The sequence below is a fragment of the Carassius carassius genome, chromosome 12 (assembly GCF_963082965.1).
Source record: "Carassius carassius chromosome 12, fCarCar2.1, whole genome shotgun sequence".
In the NCBI taxonomy this organism is placed as follows: Eukaryota; Metazoa; Chordata; class Actinopteri; order Cypriniformes; family Cyprinidae; genus Carassius; species Carassius carassius.
In genome coordinates this window covers 5,826,143-5,853,998 of record NC_081766.1, presented here as the reverse complement: position 1 = coordinate 5,853,998, position 27,856 = coordinate 5,826,143, and the positions used below count along the sequence as shown (strand labels likewise).

Here is a 27,856-nt window from a genome sequence, read left to right as displayed (position 1 = left end):
AGGTAATAAAAACATCATCAAAGTAGTCCATGTGACATCAGAGGGTCAGTAAGAATTTGTTGAAGCATCGAAAATACATTTTGGTCCAAAAAAAAAAAAAATTACAAATTTTTTCAGCATTTTCTTCTCTTCCGGGTCTGTTGTGAGCACGTTCACAATACTGCAGTGATGCTGCTGACGTACGACGCTGCTGACGTGTTATCTTTGTTATTGGGCGCACCAGAAAACACGTCAGCAGCGTCATACATGAACAGCGATGTGAACGCGCTCACAACGGACCCGGAAGAGAAGACTGGACTGGAGAAGGTCCCCCAGTGGCTAGAAATTTCAATAGGTGTAAACCAAGCCCTGGGTGTCCTGCTCTGCCTTTAAGAAAACAAGAGCTCAGACGGACCAATCTGGAATCTTCCCCTTATGTCGTCATAAGGGGAAAGGTTACCTCCCCTTTCTCTGCTTTGCCCGTCCTGAGAATTTTGAGAACATTTATTCAGCTTATTTTTTACATTTAATTCAGTCGCAATGTCAGCACAGGCATTACAAACAGACTTTTAAGATATGGATTCGACAGCACCGCCACAAACAGTGAGTAACAGTGTTCATTAATGCCTGATCTGTGATCAGTGATTTCTGCTGCGCCCCTTCAAACAGAGCATTCAAGCCAGACACCTAAAATCAGGAAATAAACATGCCTTTTATTTCTAAATTTTAAATGCAAAATCTTACTAACGTAACTCGTACTCATAACACACCAGGAAACATTAAAAACATTACAAAACAAGAAAATAATCCACATCATGGGATTATAAACTAAATGAAAATTTTAAATTTTACATGTAGTGTTTCCATGCAAAGTGGAAGCACTACAATGACTAACAGGCAATAAATGAAAAATAAATGACAAAAAAAAAAAAAAAATTACATTGGCAAAATAAAAAAAAGGCTAAAAATGAAATTAAAATAAAAATTCAAACTAAAAATAAAAAAATAATTAACTTATTATAATAGTATATAAATGTATTTAAGTACTAAAGTAGTATAAAAAATTATATAAATACAAAAATAACACTCTTTAGCACACTCTTTCACTTTTCAGTGAGTGTCTTATGCACACTTAGGCTGTATTTACTTGATCAAAAATAGCCTACTGTAAAAACATTAATATTGTGAAATATTCTGACTATTTCAAATAACTGGATTCTGTTTGAATATTTTTTTTAAAATGTGATTTATTCCTGTGAAGGTAAATCTGTATTATCAGCAACCATTACTCCAATCTTCAGTGTCACATGATCCTTCATAAATCATTCTAATATTCTGATTTGCTGCCCAGGAAATCTATTAATATCAATATTGAAAACAGTGCTGCTTACATTTTTGTCTGTGATTCTTTGATGAATAAAAAGTTCAAAGGCTTTGAAATATAATTTTTTGTACGTAACATTGATCAATTTAATGCATCCTTGTTTAATAAAAGTATTAATATTATTAAACAAATCTTACTGACCTCAGACAATTGAGCTGTAGTGCATGTCTCTCTTTTCTGCTTCTCTGTCACTTTTGTCTGTCTTTCTTTTTGTCTCTTGTTCTGGTCCTCATGAGGTGATGTTGTCTGTCTGTGTGAGGGTGGGACTGTCAACTACACACCCTGCCTGTGTGTGTGCGCGTGTGTGTGTGTGTTCATGAGAGCGAAGAGTTCACTCTAAGCAGCAGAAACCCTCTTCAGTGAGTCGTGAGAAAGAAAGCTTGGCCTCACACACTCACACTGCTGCTCTGTTGCCCTTTAATGTCTTAAGAATGTCTTCTTGCATGTTTGTCAGCTCTCTAGTGAGCTTTTGTCCTGCTCTCACACAGATTTATAAACCTGATCGCTTTCTCTCCCCCTCCTTCTGTCTGTTTCTCTTCCTTTTTCATTCCCTCTCTCTCTTGTTCTTCCTCTGGATGCCAGTGTGCAGTAAATATGCAATATTTTACCCTCATTTTGGTCATTAACTCCTGGAATGTGTTTTCTTGAGCCCTGCTGGGGTTTGTTCAACAAAGCAGTATGAGGTATTAGCCATTAACACACACACACACACACACACACACACACCTCAACCTGCTCTTACCAGAGGATCGGTCACTCTGGAAACTCAGGTTTTACAGTGAATAGAAAGTTTAAGAGACACAGGAAGGAATTTAATCTTGTAGATTTTACTGGACCCATGTTTGTGTATGTGTGTGTGTGTGTGTGTGTGTGTGTTTGAGTGTCTGAGGTCTTTTAAGTTTATTGTATATTTTTGGGAATTGGTGCATTGACAACTTTTACAGACTTCGTACCTGATGTTTCAGTTGGATGATTCCGGAGTGGAAAAGAGGGACATTATTCCCATCCTCATGCATCCAGTCTGTGAACCTCTCTGGTCTAACAGACTACTTATTTCAGCACATCAACTGATATGTTTATTTAAAACTGGACAAATTAGCTTTTGATAGAAAATAATTTTTTTTTTTTTTTTACTGACTCAATCCTGGTTTGTTTTGTAGTCAAAAAAAAAATAAAAAAAATCAAATCTCGAAAGTATGAACGGACAGATTGGATTTCTTTTAATCGTTCATGATTCCTTCAGTCTGTCAATCAATTACTAACATAAGTAGTTAGTAATTAGTAGTTTCTGTCCACTGTCCACACCAGTACTGTGCAGAGTGACAATACCAGCTTAACAGAACATACTTTAGTTTGTCTTTTGTTAGTTTGATGGTTTGTTTGCTTGTTTTTTTTTTTTTCATTTTATACATAGAGACAGTGAGTTGAAGAAGGAAAGAGGATCAGGAACTGACAAGCTGAATTCACGCTTTGTTTAAAGCAATTTTTAACCAATCAAGATAGATTTACTTGGGCAAAATTAGATTTCTGTTTTATTTACTTTTTAAAAAAAATATTTTTAATTAGCAAGGACCCATTAAATTAAACAAAAGTGACAGCAAAGACTACATTTGGTAAAAAAAAAAAATCTAAAACAAATAAATGCTGTTCTTTTCATTAGAGAAGAATTATTTTAAATTGTAATATTTTAAACAGTAAATTTCACAATATTACTGTTTTACAGTTTATGAACATAAGAAACTTCTTAAAAAAATAAAATAAAGTGTATTTCATTTTAAAGTGTTGTTTACTGTATATTTTGAATTAAGCTTTGTTGTTCTTGTTTTAAGCATAAATGTAAATATGTGAGCCCAACATGCATTTTAATAAGGATGTTTAGATGTTTTAATTGGGCAACATGGTGTAAGAAAATTAGTTTTTGCAGTGAAGAAAAACAACAACATTAATTTAGATGTTCAAATGAACTTGACTCAATAGTGACCCTTGCAGGAACATTACCCATTGCAGTATTTAACCTGTCACATACGAGCATACATCTTTACGATTATACTGTCACATACTAGCATAAATCTTTACGATTATACTGTCACATACGAGCATAAATCTTTACGATTATACGGTAACATACGAGCATACATCTTTACGATTATACTGTCACATACGAGCATACATCTTTAAGATTATACTGTCATATACGAGCATACATCTTTACGATTATACTGTCACATACGAGCATACATCTTTACGATTATACTGTCACATACGAGCATACATCTTTAAGATTATACTGTCATATACGAGCATACATCTTTACGATTATACTGTCACATACGAGCATACATCTTTACGATTATACTGTCACATACGAGCATACATCTTTACGATTATACTGTCACATACGAGCATAAATCTTTACTATTATAGTTAACTAATGACAATTAGTACATTTTTTAAATACATAATTACTTATCCAAATATCTCTTATGAAGCATAAACATAATTAACAGAAAAAAAACTTACTGTGTACGTCTGTTCATCACTTGCCATTGGAAGCTCATTTAAGCGGCCTACGTTTCTGCCGAATCCTGCAGCTTATCTGGCAACCTCGAGTCAGGGGGTAGGGGGATACACCGCTCTACAGTATTTTTATAGTGATTGCAGTACCAGTTTTGGCCACAATCTTACATACGGCTCCTTTAATGTTCTCAAGGACTCAAATCCATCACCTTTATTTGAAATACACAGAAAGTTAAGCTCATATGCTGTTAATTGCCATAAACAATTATTTTGACTTGGGTTTCAGTTTGTGAAACAAAGTTTAAACACATTCAATTAATCTTAATCTAACGTTTCAACCTTGGCATTTCAGTTCAAAAAATGTGTCAAATTGTTTGTCATGTACAGAATTAGAAAGAGAGGCTGAGATAACTGGGCCTTTAGCCAGTTAATAAACCATAACCATGGTCACTGCAGTCTTTCATTCTTTAATTAATTCTTTATAGTGTGTCTAATGAGAGAGCTTTAGCGGGAAATGAGTCGTGCTCCCTCCTGAATGCGTTTTAGACTCCGTAGGTTAGCTGACTCAGTCACGACACCACCAGCCAGTCCATTAACACATGCATATGTAATTAAATTATTAATTTGACTACGTTGCATGATTGCAAGGTTGGTTGGTTTGTAAGGGCTTTGAACAAAAATATTCGTTTCTGTGATTCGTTTATAAGCAGTGGTTGACTTTATTGGACCTAATGGGTCACATGAGGCACAGATGAGGAAAACATTAATTATATTTCTTTTGTTGGGTTGATGCCTTCAAGGAAAATGCAATTTATTTGGCTTACTGTGTCAGAGTAACATTTTAAATGTCATATTCTACTTTTTTTTTTAGCATTTTAATTCCACTTATAAGGTTATTTTTAATTTTGAATAACCTTTTTTTCATCCCACTTCTGACCTTTTTATGTGGGCTGTTTTTGTGTATGTAAATGACCTCCATTATGATTGGCAAGCTCTGACTTTATATTATTGTTTGGAGGATAAACGTGGACAATCTTAATGCTGATGTGCTCTTAGTTGTGACTGCATAAACCTGAATATTTCTGAATGATTGATCTAAGCAAAAGTGTGCAGAACAGGCAAATTGTGCTTTACATACAAATTAAATCAAACGCATAGGTGTCAATAAAGTTCAGTTAGAATCAAGTAGTACCTTGCAACTGTGGATAGTTGGCTATTATTAACACATCAAATTGCATGCTGTTTCAAATGAACTTGAAATCCATATGCATTTCTTCAGCAATTACTGTAATGTAATATGACTTCAAAACAAATAGCATTGTGCACTTCCAATCTATTCCTTTAATTGGATCAATTCTCAGTTGTTTGAGGAACAGCATTTTCTTTTCAACAGCAGCTGTGTTTTGGTAATTAGACATGGTTTTTAATAGTCTGATAAAGAAGAATATTCACATGAAGAGCTTCCCGCTCAAAACGGCACTTGTATGTTTATGTTGAGAATAAACTTAAGCTTTGTTTGGGAACTTTCTGTTATGAATTGTGCAAAAATGCAAGTCATTTGCGAGCAGCCACTCATTCTTCTCATTTTGGTTAACAAAAGTTATTCTGTTACTCAGCTAGGGAAGACTGTTGTATAGTTCTGTGTTGCAAAGTGTGAAATCATAAACGGTTCCACTAAAATGTAGGCTGGGAAAACAGTGTTGATATATGACTGCACAGTTTCCATTATATGTTTTCTCTAACTTTAACACTCACTATTCTAATTATGTTCTTTAAAAAAAATCTAACTACCTTTCTAATCTTTTTATATTCTATTTTCTTTTCATTAATTATGCAATTGTATGTGTGTGTCTGTATGTGTAAAGACCTCTAACACTAGCTTGCTCTATTCTTTTTTTATTCTATCTGTTTTCTTTATATTATATTATTTAAAATCCCATGCTAGGTGTACTGTGTTAACCTAACTGAGACTTGTTATAGCACTTATATATCATTGCTCTTTTTGTTGTTTTTGATTGCTTCCACTGCTAAATGAATAAATGTAAATGTAATGTTTCAATATGCTGGGGTTGAGGATGTGTTTGTGTTTGTGTGTGTGTGTGTGTGTGTGTGTGCGTGTGTCTACTTGGCTGAGCGAGTGTGCATTATGTCTATTGATAGTGCGGCAGGGCATGTTCTCAATGCAGGAGTATGTATGTACCTACCAATAAAATAGATTAGAAGACAGGAATAGTAAGAAATAGAAGGTAAATGCAATAAATAACTCCCAGTAACCAGGTAACATGCTTATATGGGGTTATTTGCTTTTGCCACCTGCTTTTTTCTTGAACATAAAATAAGCTTTATTATTATAATTCGTTTCCTAATTATGTTGTAGTTAATTTCAAATTGAAATCTGATTCATTACTTCGAAACGTGACTTATTAATACTTGTGCAAATTGTTAGGCCTATACAGTTATTGGTAATATTAAATGCATTTCTAATTTTATTGACATTTTATGTATATCTTGTATAATAAACCATTATAGTACTAGATCATAACTTGAAATCTGGATCCTGAAGCAAAACCAGTTGTGAATTAAGACTGTACATGTCTGTAAATGATTTGTGGTGCATCGATTTAGAAAGACCTTCACAAATTTAGAAAATCTCATAGAAAGTTGTTGTGAATCCTAAAAGTTATAAAATGAAAAATACTCGGGTATGCATCAATATTATTATAGCATTATTGTTATACTATTACAAGTATTTTTTAAATATTCTTAATTTAGCATTTTCATATTTTCCGTTTAAATTTTCATATTAGTTTAAGTTTTTAAGCACATTTTAATGTTTTTAAAAAATTATATATTTTAGTACTTTAACTTTGACTTTAACTCATTTTATTTCAGTTAGGTGCCAAGGTGACATTGCTAATTTTAAGTTTTTCTTACGTTTATGTTTTTCATCTAATATTTAAAGTGTATTTCATTTCAGCTTTAGGTTAAAAAAAGATTTTTAATAGGTTAAGTTGGATATTTAACAATAACAAGACTGGTACATATGAGAAATGCAGCTTTATGACACTGTCATGTGTATTGGAAATAGTTACTCTAATGGTTTTTGTGTTTGTGGCTTTGCAATTTGATCAGGCTTCTCAGACTTGAAAAAACTAAACCAGTCTAATCTAAAAATATTAATGAAATCAGTGCTTCCGTATGAGGTCATTTTAAGGAACAGAAAAGGTTTGAGTTTGTGCATGATGGTGCATTTGCAGTGTTGGAACACTTTCCCTAGAGCACCAGTGGAGGTTACGATTCATCTTCTGCATTTGCGTCAATCTGCACTTGGCTGTTTTTGAAAGGCGTCCATGTGCTTTGTCGGGACAAAGTTAGAAAGCCAAGCAGAGAGGGCTGAACCATGTGTGTAGAACCATTGTCATTACTGTCCATTAATATCATCTATATATTTATCACTGTCTAGCTCCTGGCAAACCTGCTATATCTATAGCTTCACATCTCTAGCTGACTTGTGAGCCCTGGGCAGGGGGTGAAAGGTCGCGGCGAGCGTCTTGATCCTAACTGTGCTGACTCAAAGGTTAAAGGGTTATGCGAGTTTGACCTTTACATTGACATTTATTTCCTCATTGGGAACTTCTGTGCAAAGTGACTTTCAAAGAATGTGTATAGGGAGTGTGTTGTGACATTTAGTCCCCAGCAGGTACTGAAAGATTAAAATCAAATTCGTTAACTTCCTGAGCTCAAAATCTTGCACTGAACGAGAAGGGAAGTGGAAAGATTCATATTCATCCTCATTCCGGTGTGCAAAATTAAAAACAGTTAATTGAGCACAACATATCTGAATATCCATTGTCAAAACTGCATTTGGTACAGATAGTACCAAGGTGTCATCATGTTGTCCCAACACACACTGCCAATTGTTCAGAATTAGATGTATCTGATTGTGTTCTGTGTCTAATATATATCTCTGCATTTAATAGTGATAATTACTGATCTGATATTTGTGATTTTCCTTTTTCTTTTTAGGAGATTCAAGAGGTCATGCCGGGTGTGGGGCACAGGGAGTCCTGGGACGAGAGAGGCAGTGGAGAGAGCAGTGGTGAATGTGATGATGAGGACGGCTGTGAAGGCTCTGGAGAGTCTGTAGCATCTCCCCGTAAGTTAACAAGCAAAATCTCATGTACATCATGACTTCCATGTCTGGTTTGTGTTGATTTGGTGCTGTCCTATCTGGCTTGAGGGCAGGGGCGAAAATCTCATCTAAATGTTGGGGGGGACAATAAACATAACATTTCTCAAGAGCAAGTTTTGAAGGGGACACCAATAAAACAGGCAAAATCATACCTAAGGATATTTGTACAGAGAGGAAATTCTTACTATTGCATGGAGACCGTTCCATTATCCTTCTTCTCAAAGCTTCTTTCTGGTTCAATGAAAAAGCTGACTAAATTGACCAAAACATTCTACAAAATATTTTTTTTTGTTGCAATGTTTTTGAAGTTGTTTACACAATCAAGTCACCAAAATACAATGGAATTTAAACTTAACTTCAACTTTTATTTATTTATATAGCACATTTAATAGCAATGTTGTTGCTTCACAGTTATAATTAAAACATGCATATATAAAAACATTTGTCAAGCCTAGCCAAATGAAGGCATACACATATTCTTAGACATACACCCTCACACAACTGTAAAGTGAGATCAGTATAGACGTGAAAGAGGGGAAAAAACAAAAAATATTAATTTATTAGGTCAATGACTGATTTGTTCAAAAAGTGGATTCATTCAGTTAGGAAACACCTCCTCAGTGTGTTTCTCAAAGACACAATTACAGTGCTGTTACTGCTCTAGCTTAGTTTTCAACTTTTGTCGTTGGTGAAATAGAGCTAAAACAGGCAATATGGTGCCTAAAATGCACTTAATATTAACTTCTTGTTTATTCAATTTTTATAAAAATCAAAATCACATTTGTTATGCTAATATCTGGAGAAATAAATAATAAATAAATAATAAATAAATAAATAAATAATAAATAAATAAATAAACAAACCGACCAGTGACGGCTCGTGGATTTTTAAAATAGAGGAGGCACACTATTGTATTGGTCTGGGGATCCCTGCCGATTGTTATTATTATTTGCTTAACCACTTTAAAATGGCTTTTTGGCGGCTTTTAGTCAGAAACCATAAAGAAAATATATTCAATATTGCTACTCATTATAAATACTTACTAAATTATCAGCCCAGCCACTCCGGGAGACGTTCAAACCATAGACCGTATAAAAACAGTTTCAAACTAATATAGCACGTAATTTACGTCTCGTCTCTATGATGGTTGGTTGATATACCAGCAGGGAGGCTAGCCTCCTCTATGATGTTACTTTTCTCAGCACTCCTCAACGCTGAAAGTTAACACTCGATGCTGATTGGTTCCCCTGGCCTCTCCCTCCCCTTCTCTTTCATTTAGCGGTTGTAATTACATCAGCAGATTCAGCACATTCGCGATAGAAAAGCGGAGCTTTCATGTATTACAACTGTGAAATTACAAACAAAAATATATACATTCTGAGACATGAACTGAAATGAATAGTGAATTTTATTAAATCTTCCTCATTTTCACCTCAAAATTTGGGGGAAACTGTGCCTCCCCTGCCTCACCCGACTAGCCGCCACTGAAACCGACTAAATCATAGTGAACGCAGGAAAATCTAAAATCACCCCCTTTCCACTGCACACGACATTTGGACACGATTGTCGCATTTCTCCCTCTAGTGGCAGTCGCGCAGAACTTTCAAACTGGTTGTGCAGCATATTCACCATGGTAAAATTAATAATTTTAATGAATATATTTAATGTATGAATGCATCGTCACAAATCAGATGACCCCGAAAATAAAAACAGTAGGTTTTATGGGGCTAATCAACGTAAATAATGGTTTAATAATTATTAAATAATTATTTCTGTCATAATTATTATAAACTACCATTTTACAGAAATAGTGTTTAAAGAATAATGTTAAAGTTAACAAAATATTGGTAATTCTGATCTCGCAACGATAGTTTTGATTAGAATACATCACATCCGGTCGGGCGTTCGCATACGGTCTAGTCGCAGAAGATCAAATATTTGAACGTATCCGAGGCTCAAATCGGATCCGAAATTTCCGCAATACGCATGTGATCGGAACTCCGTGCAGCTCCCGCACTACTTTCTATTGGAAATGAATGACTTCCGGTCTGTCGCTTGTTGTTCGTCGGAGACAGTGGAAAGGCGGCACAAGACTTGCATATGCATAGCTACACTATGGGTGTGTGTAAGACGATATTAAACGAACTAGGTAAACACCTGTATAAAACGCCTGTTATAATCGCTAACAGAACAGACTACATCGGTGACAAAAGTAAATTGGTACACAATATTTTTTGGACACAATTTATTAATGACTCAGCGTCATCTATATTAAAGAGAAAATAAACACGTCATCCGATGTTTAATGTGAATAAAGTAAGCTTGACTTATGGAGATCCACAACTACTGAAACACGTTGTTTTCTCACACCGGACTGTGTGTGTGTGTGTGTGTGTGTGTGTTGATGGTGGTGAGGTAAAAGGGGAGCAGGCAGTGGACCAAAGCAATGTGAGGCAAAGCGGGGGAACTCGAGATGTTTAAACCTTTTTTTTGTTGTTGCTCCGTTTGCATTTCTATTGTTTTACTACTTACACAATTAGTTTAACTATATATCATTATATTATTTACAATACACATATTTCAATTATATTTTATATTTAATTATATATTCCAGACCCCCCCGACCCCCCCGCGATTTCCGCCTATGCTTGAGGGTCATTCTCGTGAAGCTGTTTGACTGCTAGACCCTGATTAAGATAGTAATCATTCTGGTTATACACATAGTGTTGATTAGCTATTCAGGCTTTAGATTGATTGCTACCCTGCTGGTGGATTGTGTAACTACATCATCTTGTTCTAAAAAGTTTTAGTTCTAAATCTTTCTCTAATGAGAGACATTTAGAATCAGTTTCATAAGTAAATAAATATATAATTATTTTGATGATTTATCAATTTAACATTGACTATAGATCAAATGTTTGGGGTCAGTTTTATTTTTCCATTATATTTTATTTTACAATTATCTTATTGTTTATGGAGACTCTTAACCCTCTGGAGTCTAAGGGTATTTTTGGGGCCTGGAGAAGTTTGAAAGTGACATGATTTATCTTTTTTCTTTTTAATTTTTCCATGTCTCCTGGTATTAACATAACAGCTCAGGATAGTCTCTAATGGATTTGGGACTGTTTGTATGCTCATGGTGCCATCAGTGTGTTATTTTCCTTTGGTGTCAGAGTCACATGTAATTAACTCCAGTAACTGGCTCAAAAATGGCTGTGGAAGATTTCAAATGTATTTATTTATTTATTTTTTGGGATCCAAAAATATATTTTCATCCAAGTATTATGTTAACTTTTTCATATTCAGGATGTGTAGTGTTAGTAATTCCGTGAAAATTTTTTTGAGCTAAACTGCTTCCCAAAAGGAACCTTGTAGGCCTCACAGAATGTCATCTGTCATTATTTCATCTGTATATTCAGGTGTTGAAATGACCACGGAGACCACCCAGTGATACAGAGAGATTGTGTGACCTTTTCTGACTGTCTCAAATGCAGGTGCTGAGGTAGTACCTGCCATTTCATCATTGCTAAAATGGCCACTAAATGGCCTCTCTTTCTGCCCGGGGTGATACCACATGACCCATGGCTCCACGCCCCTGTATTTTCCCCGGTGTTCACTGTAGACCTCATTTGTGTAGCATTTCTCAACACTTTGAAACCCAATCTTCACTCATCACTAAAATCACCCCACTGGGCCCTCCGGCAGCCATCTTGCTCTCCTGCACCCATTTCCCCTAATCTGCGGTTAGCGCTCCAGGGTGCCACACATCAAAAACACAGGTACAGGAAGAGGTGAGGGCGTCCCTTTATCACCAGCTGAAAAACATTCCAGGGTAGAAAGAGACAAGGTCATTGAGAGCAAAAGTGTTTGGGAAAGGTGACGACGTATGAAAAATGATGTCCATCCATCACTCTGAATTTCTCCAAAGGGCACAGGTCCCCCTTTAAAAGCTCTGATGCCTGTAGCATTGGTCGCATCTCTCAGACAGTAAGACCAGCTGTTGTGGCAGTGTATTTATAAGATTTGTCGCTCGAAAATACTGGCTGAGACTTTGTGTCCTCAATGTCAAAAATGGCAGTTAGAAACAACTGAAATTTTTAACAGATCCTCTAATCAGTTAAACAGTTTGAACAGCACTTTCAGCTTTGCAAACCTGCCACAATCATGGAGGTCTATAAAAGAACGCTACAGTAATGATATAATTCTGTAAGCCCACCCAGAGATTCCTATCACCCTGGTTCCCACGACAAAAATCCAATTGGATTTTTAAACGTAGGCTTTGGACAAACTACACTACTATTGCATGACTTCAGCATCACCATCATTAAGCTCTTGACAACTTTCACATTGCGCTTAACTCTGAGTTATTGGTGTTCTAAACCCTGTAAAAGAACATTTCACTAGTCAATAACTTAACATTGTAGTTAACCCTACATAAACATGTACAGTGTGAAATGATGCCGTGTTAGAGTGTTACGGCTGGATGATTAGCAACAGACACCCAATCACAAGGTTCATCACATGCTTTGGATGGTCACGGAAACACAGCGCATTGTATAAACAGTCATTTCAGTATTTGAGGGAAACAAATTTAGAATGGTGACGGAAAACCATTCAGGTAAGGCAGTCTGCAATAATATGAGAATGCGCAATGCTAGAGCGGTTATGTGAACAGGTTGCATGCTGCATTCGTCCAATGAATGACACTGACACTACAAATATGCAAATAAGAATGTTAAAGGGATAGTTCACCCCAAAAAATTCTGTCATTCTGTCACCATTTACTCACCCTTCATTTGTTCTAAACCTGTATGAGTTTCTTTCTTCCACTGAAAACAATAAGATTTTTTTGAACATTTTTGGTAAACAAACAGTTGACGGTAGCCATCGACTTCCATAGTATTAATTTATTAATTTGTCTATTTATTTATTTACTTATTTATTTTCAGGTTTAGAACAAGCAGAGGGTGAGTAAATGATGACAAAATTTTGGGAGACAACCCAAAGACATCTCATTTTTGGATGACCTTTTTCACCCAGCTCTCTCTTATTTTCCATTTCCCTCATGGTTTGCTCTCTCTCTCTGTTTCTGGTGGCACACAGTGGCGCAAAAATGGGGTATGCAGTGTATGCAGCGCATAGGGGTGCCAGACGGGAGGGGGTCGCCATTGTGCCAAAACATTTCTTTGAAAATATTTAATAAAATGTTTAAAATAATTAAAAAATAATGTTTGTTAAAAATATAATGTTTGTTTAGCATTATTAATTAGTAATGAGTAATTTTTATTTTATTATATAAAGTGATATCAACTGACTATCCTCGACATACTTTAAAAGAGCCGTTGCTCTGTGACAGACAGTCACATGTCAAAAATGGACAGAGGAGGGAAGCGTTCTGGGGCGCAGAACAGAAAACGTAAAAAACAACATGAAAAACAATGCATTAAAATGAGGACATCAATGTCCAAGTGGATAAAAAGAGATTGGTAAGCTTAAAATATAATTTGTATCACTGTAAGTCTTGAAGTTAATCAACATTTAACGTTGTTGTTAGTGAGGGCATAGTTAATTAGCTATCCCCGTTGCTCAATAAATAAAAAAAGCCGTTGCGGTATGTTTGTGAATGGGCGTTTGATTTAAATTCCAGAAAAAGGAAGAGACTGTCAAAAATGATAGCTGAGCCTCTCATCACCAAGCACAACCTAGTTAATGGGCCTTTTGTCTCATCCTCTGTTAATGCGGACAAGACCATTATGTCAAGGGACGGATGCACGGCTTTCTATGGGCTAAAGCTGCACAATAATAAAACATAAAATCGACAAAGCCCTGCTGGAACCGGACTGGACAACCAGGCTGTAACGTCATATGAACCACTCTTCGGTTCGGTAACTTTTAGATCCAACCAGTCTTCCACCGGAGCTGTTTTCGTGAGTATTGTGGTCTACGCGCGACCATAAAATGCTCCGCTGTCACTCAGGCATTAAAGCTGTGTCTGTTCATTTGATTTTGAACTTTCTCCTCTACGTTTGACTATCTATTAGATGCGGTTTGTGAGTAAATTACCTCATCCAGATCTATTTTAATAAAAACATGCTTGTGATGGTCGGAGAGGGGTGCTTATTTGGAACAATTTTTTTTTTCTTTTTTTTTCTTTTGAAAATAACGGTGTATAAAATTACATCTGTAATTTACTGATTAGGAAATAAAATCATGAACATGGCTGTTCATTAAAAATGAAAGTACTTTAATGTTTTAATCACAAAAATATATGTTTGGTAGTTTTTAACCACTAGCCTATTTCACTGTGTATATATGCAAGTAGTTTCATAGGCTACTGAAAGTTGGCATTGTAGTATATAACAGTAACATAATGGTACATTTACTCAGCAAGGAAGATGGAGAGGAGGACAATGAAGAGCAGGTGAAAGAGAATAGCAAAGCAGGTCAAGAGAACAGGTAGGAATAGACCACACAGGATTTTTTGACTAAATGTATATTTCAGAATTAAGGCATAAATATTGTGAAATATCTGGTCCATTTACTCAGCCATGAAGATGAAGAGCACAGAGAGAAAACAAATGAGTCAAGAGCAGGTGAAGAGAACAGGTAGGAACTGTCACACAAGATATTTTGACTTAGGTTTGGTTTGGTCATGACATACTTTTTATATGTTCTCTGAGGTAGGCTACACTTCTAATGCAAGTACAGTTTTTGTGCACCAAAAACTCATAAAATTGTAAAATAATATCATTTTTCACCCTGTCTCTGACTGAAAAAGGTTTGTTTATGAATGAGAGAGCTAGAGAGTGTGGCCAAGGGTGAAAAGCAGGCATCTGTCTTTCTAAAGACATGTAAATGCTCTTGTCATTACACAATTACCTAAAATTGGATTCCTCATGTCATGACCACGTTAAACAACATTAAGAAACATTACATTGTTGGGATTGTTTTTTTTTAATTATTATTATTATATTTATATATTTTTTTAAATAAATATCTGGTCCATTTACTCAGCCATGAAGATGGGGAGGACAGCAGAGAAATGATAGAAAATGAGTTCAGAGCAGGTGAAGAGAACAGGTAGGAATGGACCATAGGATTTTATGACTTATCAATGACAAATGACAATATCAAGAATCATTGCAGATTAAGGTATTGCAGAGGTATACATTTTGTGAAACATCGGTTTTGTTTTCTCAGTCGTGCAGATGAAGAGGACAGAGAGAAAGTAAATGTCTCGAGAGCAGGTCAAGAGAACAGGTAGGACTGGCCATGCAGGATATTATGAATTACAGAACATTACAGATTAGGGTTGTAGACTTAGTTATTGGTTTGTCTTGTAAAAATCTAGTGCATGGAAAGATGGAGAGCCACACCCTCAAAATGACATCAGAGGAGAGGAGATAGATATAACAGGAGAATGCAGAGATGCAACAGAGGAGGTAACAGAGGAAAGACCTTACTCAGAGGACCCATCAGACTGGCCTGCACCCCATCAAATTATTGACACTTTTAGGCAAAAATTGACTGAGAAAGGGCCTTTGAAATGTCCTGATGGGCCATATCCTAGATCGGAGAAGAGTAACATGCACTTCTCTAAGGCTTATTGTTATCGCTTATTATCAAATGGGGAGAGAGTTGAGCGAGACTGGTTGTTGTATTCCAAGAAATCAAATAAAGTATATTGCTTTGCATGTAAATTATTTGGTGGAGTCAAAGCATGTGACAAACGGCTTGTGTTGGGATACAATAACTGGCAATGTCTATCAAAAACCCTACAGCATCATGAAACAAGTAACCATCATATAGATGCTTACCTTTCTTGGAAAGAATTGGCAACTCGTTTGCAGTTAGGAAGAACAATTGATAGTGAATTACAAAAGGTGATTGCAGCAGAAAAGTCCCGCTGGAAAAATGTATTGACAAGAGTGATTGACTGCATTCTTTTTTTAGCTGAAAGAAACTTGCCCCTGAGAGGGAAGAAAGAACAATTAGGGAACGCTAAAAATGGCAATTTCCTTGGCTTAATTGAGCTGCTTGCACGTTATGATGTTACAATGGCAGAGCATCTAAGAGAAACATCTTCCAAAAAAGTAACATCTTACCTGTCGTGGTGTACTCAAAATGAGTTTTTGCAGTCTATATCTGCATGCATTGTCAGCAAAATCTGTACACGCATTAAAGCAGCAAAATATTTTGCTGTTGAATTTGACTGCACTCCTGACATTTCGAAACAGGAGCAGGCCTCTGTTATAATAAGATATGTCCACACAGATGAAGGTAAAAAAGCAAGTGTGCAGGAATCATTTGTTGGTTTCACTGCTGTGAAGGACACAACTGGTCAGGGCCTAGCAGAGAAACTGATTGAAGTGATTGAGAAGAATTTAGGATTGGAGTTAAGGAATTGTCGAGGACAGAGTTATGACAATGGATCCAATATGAGCGGGATTAAGAAAGGGGTCCAAGCTTTGATTCTAGACAAAAACCCAGAGGCATTATTCATTCCTTGTTGTAGCCACAGCCTTAATCTGCTTTTGTGTGATGCAGCATCCTCTAACAGAGAATGTTTAACTTTCTTTGGCACTCTTCAGAGATTGTATACAATCTTCTCTTCATCAGTCAAGAGATGGGACATCCTAAAAGAATTTCTGGAAATTACACTGAAGCCACTGAGTGACACCAGGTGGGAGGCAAAACTGGATTCTGTTAAAGCCTTGCGCTTTCAGCTTGGGGGAGCTCTTGATGCCTTGGAAAAGCTTGAAAAAGTGTCTAAAGATGGTAAAATTGCATCAGAGGCTAAATCACTCTCTGAAGAAATTGTGCGCATGGAATTTCTTGTGTGTTTGTCAATTTGGTATGACATTTTGGCTGAGATCACACATGTAAGCAAGGCACTACAAGCAGCAGATGTTTCTTTGGACACAGCCATTATGCTGGTCAATTCTCTGAAAGAGATCTTGGTTCAGTACAGAGAGGAGGGATTTCAAAAATCCATGTCCATAGCACGCAGAATGGCAACTGAATTGAATGCAAGCACAGAGTTCAGGAGAAAACGCCTCCGCAAACAAAAAAAATTCCATGATGAAACCAACAGTTACAGTGATGATGAAGACCCTGAGATGCATTTGAGGTGTAGGGTGTTTAATGTAATTGTTGACACAGCTATCCAGGAGCTTGGTGATAGGTTCAAAAATATTGGCCATGTCTCTGACAAATTTAGTTTTTTAATCAAGATGGAAACCATGACAAAAGATGAACTGGAGGAATCTGTAACGAGGTATGCACTAACATCAAGTGACATTTCAAGATACATAATTCAGGAAATCTACCCTGCAAGCCGAATTCTCAAAGGGCACAAAAAAGCCATTGACAAGCTGAGCTTTATTTTGCAGGAAAATCTAGACAAGGTCTTTCCAAATTTGACAGTAGCCTTAAGAGTGTTTCTAACAATGCCACTAACACCTGGCAATCATCTCCATTGAAAACAACCTAGCAAGATCAACTTCATTTGATGAAATACTTGAAAAATGGGCAAGTACAAAAGCAAGGCATGTCAAAGTGCTGTAATTGGGGAGGATAAAGAGAGAAAAGGTGGGGGTGGGGGGGATTAGTGCAATTAGATGTGATATAAAATGTATGGTTTCTATTGTAATCAACTGTTTTTAAAATATACTTTATGTACTTTTACATTTATTTTACTTTTATTAGTTAAATTGTTTTCTAAATTGTATATTTGTTACACTTTGAAGCAGTTTGAAAAGTGTTTAGACAAAAAAAAGTATGCTTATAGTTATAGATGGAAATATTTTGGCACCATCACATGCCTATTTTAAAATATAGTTGGATTGACTCCAGAGGCGATATAACTTGTCTATGAATTTCTTTCAATTGTATTTATATTATGTGTGTGTGTACCTGGTAACAGTTGCAAATACATGTTTTTGACCCCCATGAGGAAAAGCTCATAGTTTATTTATTTTTTTGTTGTCCACAAATGTAGTCCATCATCCTAGTAAAAACAACAGTCACAAATATCACATAATTTTTTCACAGCATTAAGAATGCTTTGATGAGTTCTGTTCAATAAAGGCATAAAAGATAGTTATTGTCTGTGTTGTTAGTGTGTCACATATACTTTTTTGGTTGTTGGAGGGGGGATGGGGGGGGGGGGCGCCAACCATGATCTTGCATACCCCTCAGCAAATGTACAGTTGCGCCCCTGGTGGCACATGCTGGGGCAAACACATGCCCAGTTTTGCCACGGTGCTTAATGGTAAATATGTAAACGTGTGGAGTAAACAGAAACAGAATGTTCCAGAGCCCACCACACTTTTTCTGATACTGCTTTAAGAAGAGCACACGCAAGTGTTTCTTTATTTATTTAACCCAGAAGTAAATCAACATGGGGGGGTCGATGGTGTCTTTTATTTGAGCACCTGGTCATAATACTCGAGTGAACCAGCTGACCAAAAGAAATAAGCTGTCTGTTTTTCCCCAACTGTCTTTTGGAAGAAGACGTGCCATTCTCAGGGTTAGATGTTATGATAGGTGCTCTGGATGTGTTGTGTGCCAGCAGAAGGTGTTTCGTTAGATTCTGTTGAAACCTCTCGACGTGCAAATTTGCTGAAGATGTTCGAGAGTTTCCACTTTTGAGAATTTTAACTCTGAGACTCCGAGGGAGCAATGAATTATGTAGTTAGAGGTTAAAAGCATCATATATCAAACTTTTTTTTATTTATATTAAATGATATTTATTTTTTAATTAATTTCATCTGCATTTATTTATTCATTTTATTTGGGGAGATTGCAAAACATAATGGAACTATATAACATAATTATATTTCAGTTTTCAAATTCTATTTCATTTACATTATACTATGTATCATACTGTATGATTCTCCTAGAATTTATTTGGATAAATATTAATAGAAACATCTGAAACACATAATTTAGTCTTCTAAGAAATGATAAATGAGAGTTCATATGTCTGAGGGCCCGTTCACATCGAGAACGATGGCTATAAAAGTAACAATAGCTATATTGGCATCCATACTGACGCACAATAAAAATCTGTTTATCAAAAGCATGTGCACTTATCATCTGAACTTTTTGAAGTGGTTCATTATCATTCTAGTCGTGATGTTGACTCTAAATATAACATTTATTTTAAAATGTTATATCTTTATCATTAAGAAGCTCTTTTCTCAGTACAAAAAGATTGAACTGTTTATATGCAATCTCACTGCTGTTTTATGATAATTAATTGAGATTAAAGAGACCTCATTTCTTTCCAAAATAAGACTATGATCTACCACAGATGTTGTTTATCAACACAACTGCATTTTAACTGCAGTCACATCCTCTTCACCCTCGTATTTCCCTCCGTCCTTCATGACACCACATCTCGCTCCATCACGTTCACGCCATTCTAGTTCCATGAACCCCGCTTCTCTTAGGGGTCAATATTTAATGGGATGGCCTCTCTGTTGACCCCTGAGCCTGTCCCCTTTAATGGCGTCCTCATGACAATGAGGCATTTAAATTGATTGAGGCACAGCTGGACAAGGCCATGGCACTAGCCCCACGGGCACAGTGTGATTAAACACTTTAACCTCTGACCCCAGTGTTGTTAATTCATCTGCAGATGTGTTCCACATTGAGGATGTCAGAACAGAAGCTGAACATTTGGATCATTGAGTCACAGTTCACTGTTTGATATGAGGTTATGCCCTGAGCTCTATTTTATCAGTGGACTTGACTGACACTGCAAACACAGACACGATTTTTTCCTGTAATGCTGAGGCTTAGAAGAAGCAGATATTCATTGCAGGATCGCATGCCCATATCATAACGGGGCCAAACAGCTGTTCTGCTACATTTATCAGCATTGCATGTTTTTACAGTGATACCATCTTCCTGCTCCTTGGAAGTAGAGTTTAAAGTCAACATGAACTCAAAATTCACCCTGTAGATTTTCAGCACACGTTCCAGGTTTTATTGGAACTTTTATTGAAAAAAAAAAACTATTTTGTAATCATTCAGCAACTGAACTATCTTGCTACAGCTCTGAAACAAGTAACATTTTCAGCTGATGTCACACATGACAGCAGTTAGTTTTAAAATTAATATCAAAATATTTTAAAACAACAAAAATATTAATATAAATTTGAATGTTATTAAAATTTATATAAAATATTTAATAAAAATAATATAATTAAAATAATATATTTAAAAGAAATCTTTACCATTTTATATTAGTATTATTAATAACAATATCAGTGTTATTAATATTATGGATGGATGCACTTTATTGGACCTCAACACCCATTCACTGCCATTTTTAAGCTTGGAAGAGCCAGAACATTTTTAAATATAACTCCCATTGTATTTGTCTGACAGAAGAAAGTCATATACACATAGGATGGCTTGAGGGTGAGTAAACCATGGTGTAATTTATAAGACTATAAGTATGACTCCATTGTGGTATGAAATGGCAACTTTTAATGATTAATGACTTTTAATTCCAAATCGCAGGTTATAACATAGCAAAAGAGGAACTCCCATTCACAAAATTCAAATCACAAATAATACTGATGAAAAGAATGAGTTCAGAGCCCTGATTTTTCTGAATAACATTTGTGTTGGTCCTGCAAACATTCCTATCAAAAAATCATAGGCCTTATCGTTAGCCTTCTAAAATTGTAATCACAACCATAACAAACCTTAACCCTAGACCTGAACCTGAATTAAGAGGAATGCTGTTGTCTTTGTTGGGTAAATCACATGAAGAGTGTGGATACAGTGATGCTAACATGTCAGACGGCACAGAGTGTAGTGATTATGAGGTGTTGTGGTTCATTCACGGCAAATCACAGCAGATCCACCATCCATCCGATTGAAAGACAGAAGAACACATTGCTTTTCATTTACCCTCCTAATCCTTGTGTTTAGTATTCCATGAGTGGCGAGGCGTCTCTTGTTTAGTGGAGTTTTGTTTGTGTTGCACAGGAACAGATGCCAGATTTCAGACCCGTCACTGATTTATAACTTCAGTGGAATTTGTGGACGAGCTCCAGCCAAAGCTTTACGCCACCGCCGCTGACACACCACCAGTTTAGCAATTATCGGATAACCGCAAAGCATGACGTGATGAGAAATGTTCCATAACATGATCAGAGAGAGGCAGCTAGCCTAGCATGAACTTTAGATAGCTTCATCATGGCTCTTCTGTTGTTCTTCTACTCAAAAAACTAAACAACCAACATTTAAAATTAGCTTCTGAGGACTGTTTTCTGCCAACTTTTTATTCTTGAGCAGGGTTCCACCAGCTGTATTTTCCAAGAAGCAGTACAGCAAACATATTCAACGAGTCAAAGTGCCTTGTTCTCTTCACTATCCCCGGTCCACAAGTCATTACGCCTGTCTGGTCACTTTCCAGCTGTTTTATTGCCTTGTTGGGCCTAAAGAAGGCCGACGGCCATTTCGAACAGCTCATTATTGTTGATCACTCTTCAAGTTGTCTTTGTTTATGGGCTTGACTATTTGGCTACCATGGCAGAAGATGGATTGTGGGATGTTTTCAGCTCAGAGTTCCTGCTTTTTCTTTCTGTCATTATGGTACTCTCCTCTCCTCCAAAATACCAATTTCCCTCCCTTGGTAACCAAAGCTGGGAACGCAGAACTCCATCTAAATGGCTGTGGGCCTGAATGGGGCACATGGGGATCCTGGAATCTTTGGGGTCTCTTAGCAACCAGCGCTAATGTGGCAACAGCGGTTCTGAGAGGGACTCAGTGACATCATTTGTCCATTCAGCAGATGCTTTTATCCAATGCTACTTCCAAATAATTGCTTTTGTCAACAAAAATTATGACTAAATATCGTCGACAACGAAACTTTATCACGTGACGAAAACGTGGAATTAAAAATGAGACTAAACGTGGTTAAAAAAATAAAAACTATGCTAAAATGTCTCTTCATTTTCGTTGACCAAAACGAGACAAAACGAAATGTTATAACATTATTTCGTCTTGTTTAGTCATATTATTATTATTATTATTTTGCAGTATTTCTGTTTCCTGTGTCTCACTTCAAGGGCTGCATCAGGTTGCACTGCGCAGACACAACCGATGTCACTTCCTCAAGCCCCGTTCGCGGCATTATTTAGAAGATGACAACAAACATAGTTAAGCGGCTCCACTTCATGAGCCTCCGCTGACTGGGAGCACACCTTCCCAAATGGACAAGGCTTTTATACTTGCTGCATTCGCCATTGCACTATTCTTTGAAACAGTTTAGCGACTGTGCTCTAAAACCGTCGAGAATCACCGGTGAGGAGAAATCATTTGCTAGTATGTCCAGTACAAGTCTTGTGATGAATGAGTTGATGAATGAATAATTTCTTTATGTACAAACTTAAAACAATCTTAAAATATTGGCTGTATTTCGCATCAAACACAAGACAAATAGTGTATGATTTATATCTAAATTAATTCTAATTTTATTTTATACAATAAAAATAAAAAATACTTCAAATAAGAAGCCTTGGACAAACTATGCAAACATTTTTTTCTCCAAAAAAACGTTTTCCGTCAAAAAGAACCTGATGGAGTTTAAACTTCACATTAAACTGCTTCTGTTTCACACAAACGCCGGCACAGATGTGCATGTTCGGATGCGGAGCTATGTGGACAGTTACAAAAAATGCCATGCACTCCGCCACGCAAAATGAGTTTGTGTGCACTCAAAACGAACTTCCGTCAACACCGCGATGAGGTCATATTTTCCGAGCTCACCTAAGCGAACTTGCAGACACGTTGAGTATAAATCAGCCTTGACACAGAGAAAGGAACAGATGGTCGGCTAGCCGGGGTTCGTCTTTGGGAGAAAAACCCCCAAAAAAATGTATTTGTTGTTTTTTTTATTTATTTTACTTAAATTTATGTGTGTGCACTTCTAACATGTTTGGTTGGCAAAATAAATGTTGTAAATTTAAATCAGAGTGTCTTCCGTGTCTGGAATGGATATATTCTTGACTCTATAAGGTAGCAATAATATAATAAGATAACCTTGTTTGAAATGGGTTTGGCTAAAAGAAAATTCTGCTTTCGTCTATACTACTAGGTGCTTATACTATACTGACTGGGTTAAATAGAATGGCATTACTAAAAAGAGACTAAAATACAACTTTTATTGACTAAAGTCGTCAGTTTTCGTCGACTAAAACTATACTAAAATGTCATAAGTTTTCTTCGACTAAAACTAGAATAGACTAAAAAGAGTATGAACATGACTAAAACTAATAAAAACTAAAATGACAGCTTCACACAAAGACTAGACAAACTAAAATTAAACAGGCTGCCAAAAACAACACTGCTTCCAAATGAGGAAAAGCACAAGCAGTTTTTTCTTGTAAAGATACAGTGGTTCCTGTGTAAAAGTAGGAAATAATAAAAAGCATTTAGAAACTCTGACACTAGGGCTGTCCTTAGGGGGGTGCAACTGGTCCTCTTGCAGTGGGCCCTGTGTTTGAGGGGGGCCCGCGGCGAATGGACCGAGGGGACCCACCCCCATCTTTCCCTCCTACAGTATGTAGTGTGTGATGTGACAGGTGGCTTTGTTTCATACTTAACTACATCAGTGTCAGGCTCCATCCATCACAGAAAGCAGCAGGTGTGTGTATTTTTGTTAGTTTTTTGTGCGTCTTCCTTCTAACCCAGGTCACCTTCACCTGTGTATCGCTGTCTCTCGCTGTCTTGCTTATCGATTCCTCCTTTCCTCCTTCAGCATCGGCGTTCAGCTTTGAGCCGGTGTGGGCTGCCTGCTGCGTGCCTGCGATTGACACCGGCTAACTGATAGGCTAACCCACTCTCTCTCTATTCCCGCTTCCATGTGATCCGTCCCACTCCTTCTAATTGCGGTAAAGGCCACGTTTCTATGACAACCTTTTTTACGTGATTGTGCCATTGATGTACTCAGAGTTCAGTCAAAAGACATGAAGAAAAGCATACACTGATGTCTCCAAAGATTTCTGAAGACTGCTATCATCCTGTCAGTCAACGAGAGGGTTCAGTGGGAATTTAGTCTGTTGCAACTTGGTTCAAAGTGCCTTTCAGATTCAGCCTACATGCATATGTTTTTCTCCTACCTGAAAATCCAGATAGAACTAGCATTTGATGGGTGTTGAATGGTCAAAGCTGTTCATTTATCACCATTAGCTGGTCTAAATGGATCTAGATTAGTAAGTTTGTGGACCTGGTGGCTTATTTCTTGTGTGTACTGTGCTAATTAAAAACTGTGAACACACACTTCCTCATCTCTTCCTCATCTCATCTGCAGTGAAGATGTTTGCAGTTCAAAATTGAAATTATTTTTTAAGCATGCTGTCACAAATAGAAAGAGTATTATCTTAAACATACTTTTAAAGAACACTGTATATAAAAATCCACTATTTAAAACATGCATTTGTATTAAAAAATAAATACAAAATAATAGTAAATAAAAATAGTAGTAATTTACCAAATGTAAAAAGTGGTTTACATAATAATTATTTAAAATAATCATAACAATATCACAACAGTTGCAGAAGAAATTAAAATAGAATAATAAAAGCAATATATATATATAAAAAATATAAATAGAAAATGTATTAAAACAATATTAAATGTATTAAACAATATTAAACAGTGAATAGATAACTAAACAAATAAAATGAGGATGAAGTACTTATTCATTAATATAGTGCTCTTCAAATATTTGTAAATGCCGTTGGCAAAGTGGTAACAATGAAAAGAGTAGCAATAGTAGTTTCTTTATTAGCATACCTTTATAGCTTCAGTGATTAATGAATACATGAAATTTGAAGTAAATAGGTAAAATAATATTTTGTGAGTAATTTAGTAAAATTGAAAAATTGAAACCCAGTAATGTGTATATTTAAATTTGACTTTTTTTCACATACTAACTGGTTTGGTATATTGTGTCATCCTGTGCTAGATTAGTTTAATAAAGATTAGTTTTTATAAAGTGTATTTAGTTAGTTAGTTAGTTAGTTAGTTACCTGTAGGGACTGAGAATCGGGAATCATAATTTCCTTTTGTCCAGGCATTCTGTTATCTTATAGTTTTTGTAGGAGGATAAAAAAAAATTAAGATGATATAAACCCCTCATTTTTAGATGATCCAAGAAGTTGCAAATGATTATTTTAATATATTAACAATATCCTCTACATATATCTAAACAAAATCATATTTTTTAAGAGAGTGACAAAAAAAAACAACAACAACATTAAACCAAAAACATACCCAAGGTTCCTGTCTTTTGATTCAATTTTGCTTTGGACCCCAATGATTAGCAACCCTGTGTTATGGTAAAGTCGTAACTGGTTAATAGCTTTTTGCAGAACATTGCTAATAATGCTAATTTAACTAGGCACATGACGACAAAACACTTTCAGAATAAATTCATCTGTAGGCACACTAATTTATAATATAAGAAAAATATATAAATCTCTCTTCATTATTAGGTAGATTTTTTTTGACACACATACAAAGCAAATGTTTAATGTACAAATGCATTCCTGTAAAATATATATATTGTAAATTGGTTCTGGTTGTGCGGCACATAATGCAAACAAGAACGTGCAAACTCAGGCTAACTAAAGAATCTGATGCTATGGTCGAGCACATCTCATGTGCAACACACTGACATGCTGACGTGGGCATACAGTTGGACTGGTGCTTTTTGCAGGATAGTCAGAATTATTAGTGTTGTGTGATGATGAGTAGTCACGCTCTGTGAGCCTGCCTACCTCCTGTTTAGTCAGAAAATTCAGCTCTTTTTGACAGAAGTGCTGACCACTGTGTTGAAAAAAAAAACATGTCAGCTGAAATGTTTCACAAAATATCTGTACAAAATATCCGTGCAAAATATCTGTGCATTGATGCATCATGAGTATTCAAGCTCTGTGTCTCTAAATCATGCCTCAGAATTATGCATGAACCTGGTGTGGTCTTGGTCAGTCGTGATTGTGCATATGTTAGCTTGTGCCTCATGACACATTGTGCCTGGTTTTATGTCAATAATGTTAAAAACCATTGGTTCTCTCATATATCACAGCTGATAGCAACTCAACATGTATAAATGTGCACAAGTACAAATAAGATATGAGAGCTATGGTTGATGGGAGGATTTTCAGTGATTCTTATTTATTCAATGTATATATATATATATATATATATATATATATATATATATATATTAGTATTGGAGACTTTTTTTTTTTAAACCGTGATTAATCGCACGACTTTCTGTGATTAATCGCGTTTAATCGCATTATGCACAAAAATCAATAATGAATTCAAAAGTAGTATATTGTGCACTTTTTTCATTTAAAAGTATTGCTATATGAACAAAAGTACAATGACATTTGGTTTGTAAACACAATAAATAAGGTGCTTTTCTACAGCAGTATTCCTTTTACCTAGTAGCAGTTAAAATATTTATTGGAAATCTCATCTCAAGCTGTAACTTTGTGAAATTATGCAATATATATACACACACACACACACATACACACATATATATATATACATATATTTATACATTATTGTCTATATACAAGATGAATAAAATGTAAGCTGTTAAATTATCTATGGACAAAATGTTCAATGATATATGTTTGATGAAATTTGGTAACTAAGCACAATATGGTGGTGGAAACAATATGGTGGTGGAAATTACACTGTTTTCATTTCTCTTAAATTTTTGGCTAACATATTTCTTTAAGGCAGTGTGGACAGCCTTTCCGTAGGACCTGTTGAGTCTGTGCTGTGGATCTCAGATAAAAGTGGACCAGGAAATTGCCAAGACTGGTTGCAAAATCCCCACTGAATCCACATCTGTCAAACAGGCCTGGCCCCTAAAAATCACAGCAACAGAAAATGGAAATGATTTTACAAATTATCGCCATCTCTGTAGTTTAGCTCAATCCCGTCAGCCATTACCACACCAGATAAAGAAGCAACCATCAACTTCTCTTTCTCACTATTTGTTGGTCATCTTTGCATGGAATTGAAAGGTACGTGCGTGCAGGGCCGAGAGACCCGGGCGTGATCTGTGGGATTGCGACCTAAGCTCGATAAGGCGGATGAAAGCTGCCCATATCCTGGACACAGGCCTGAATGTTCCCGGAATGTTCCCCTTCAGGCAGTCGCCACAGCTGGGAAGCACCTTGTGGCTTTTAGAGGAAAAACAACGGCTGGGTTTCAGAAAGACTCTCTTCCACCATATAGACACGCACAGACTGCCCGAAATCCCACAAGCCTCTATGTATGTTTTTGTTTCCCTAAAGAAAGCAGGAGATTGGGATGGCTCATTATGGATGAAGAGTGTTGTTTTGATGTTTGAAACATCTACATCCCATTAGCGGTCTAACTCTCCTCTGCTGAAACACACTTTTAAATGCAAACCTTGGGATTCTAGTGTTTGCCCACAAAGATAAATGTTTATGTGGCCTGTGAGTGATGGATCTGCTCTCGGGTTGTGACACTGATATGTTACATTTCACCATGTTTTGTGAATTTGAACAAACCCCTAACCATAAGTATTCAACTTTGGCGTGTAACACAATCTGCACCGTTTAGAGACTTGGTACCTCAAATTATGTGGCTTGTTTTAAAGAGGTGCTATAACTATCCTAAGTGCTTCTATTTGCAGTATTTTTCTCACTCAGCGCTATGGTCCTGAGGTCTTTAGAGGTGTTTATGATGTGCTAATCTAATCAGAT

General features: G+C 36.2%; 1 protein-coding gene across 1 annotated transcript in view; it reads left to right on the top strand.

The window, feature by feature from the left end:
* LOC132154572 (glypican-5-like) overlaps positions 1-27,856 on the top strand; it is a 121,919-nt gene that overhangs the window by 81,540 nt on the left and 12,523 nt on the right. Inside the window, exon 7 of the mRNA XM_059563181.1 lies at positions 7,907-8,036. Coding sequence (XP_059419164.1) covers positions 7,907-8,036 — 130 coding nt within the window. The remainder of the gene's footprint in view (positions 1-7,906; positions 8,037-27,856) is intronic.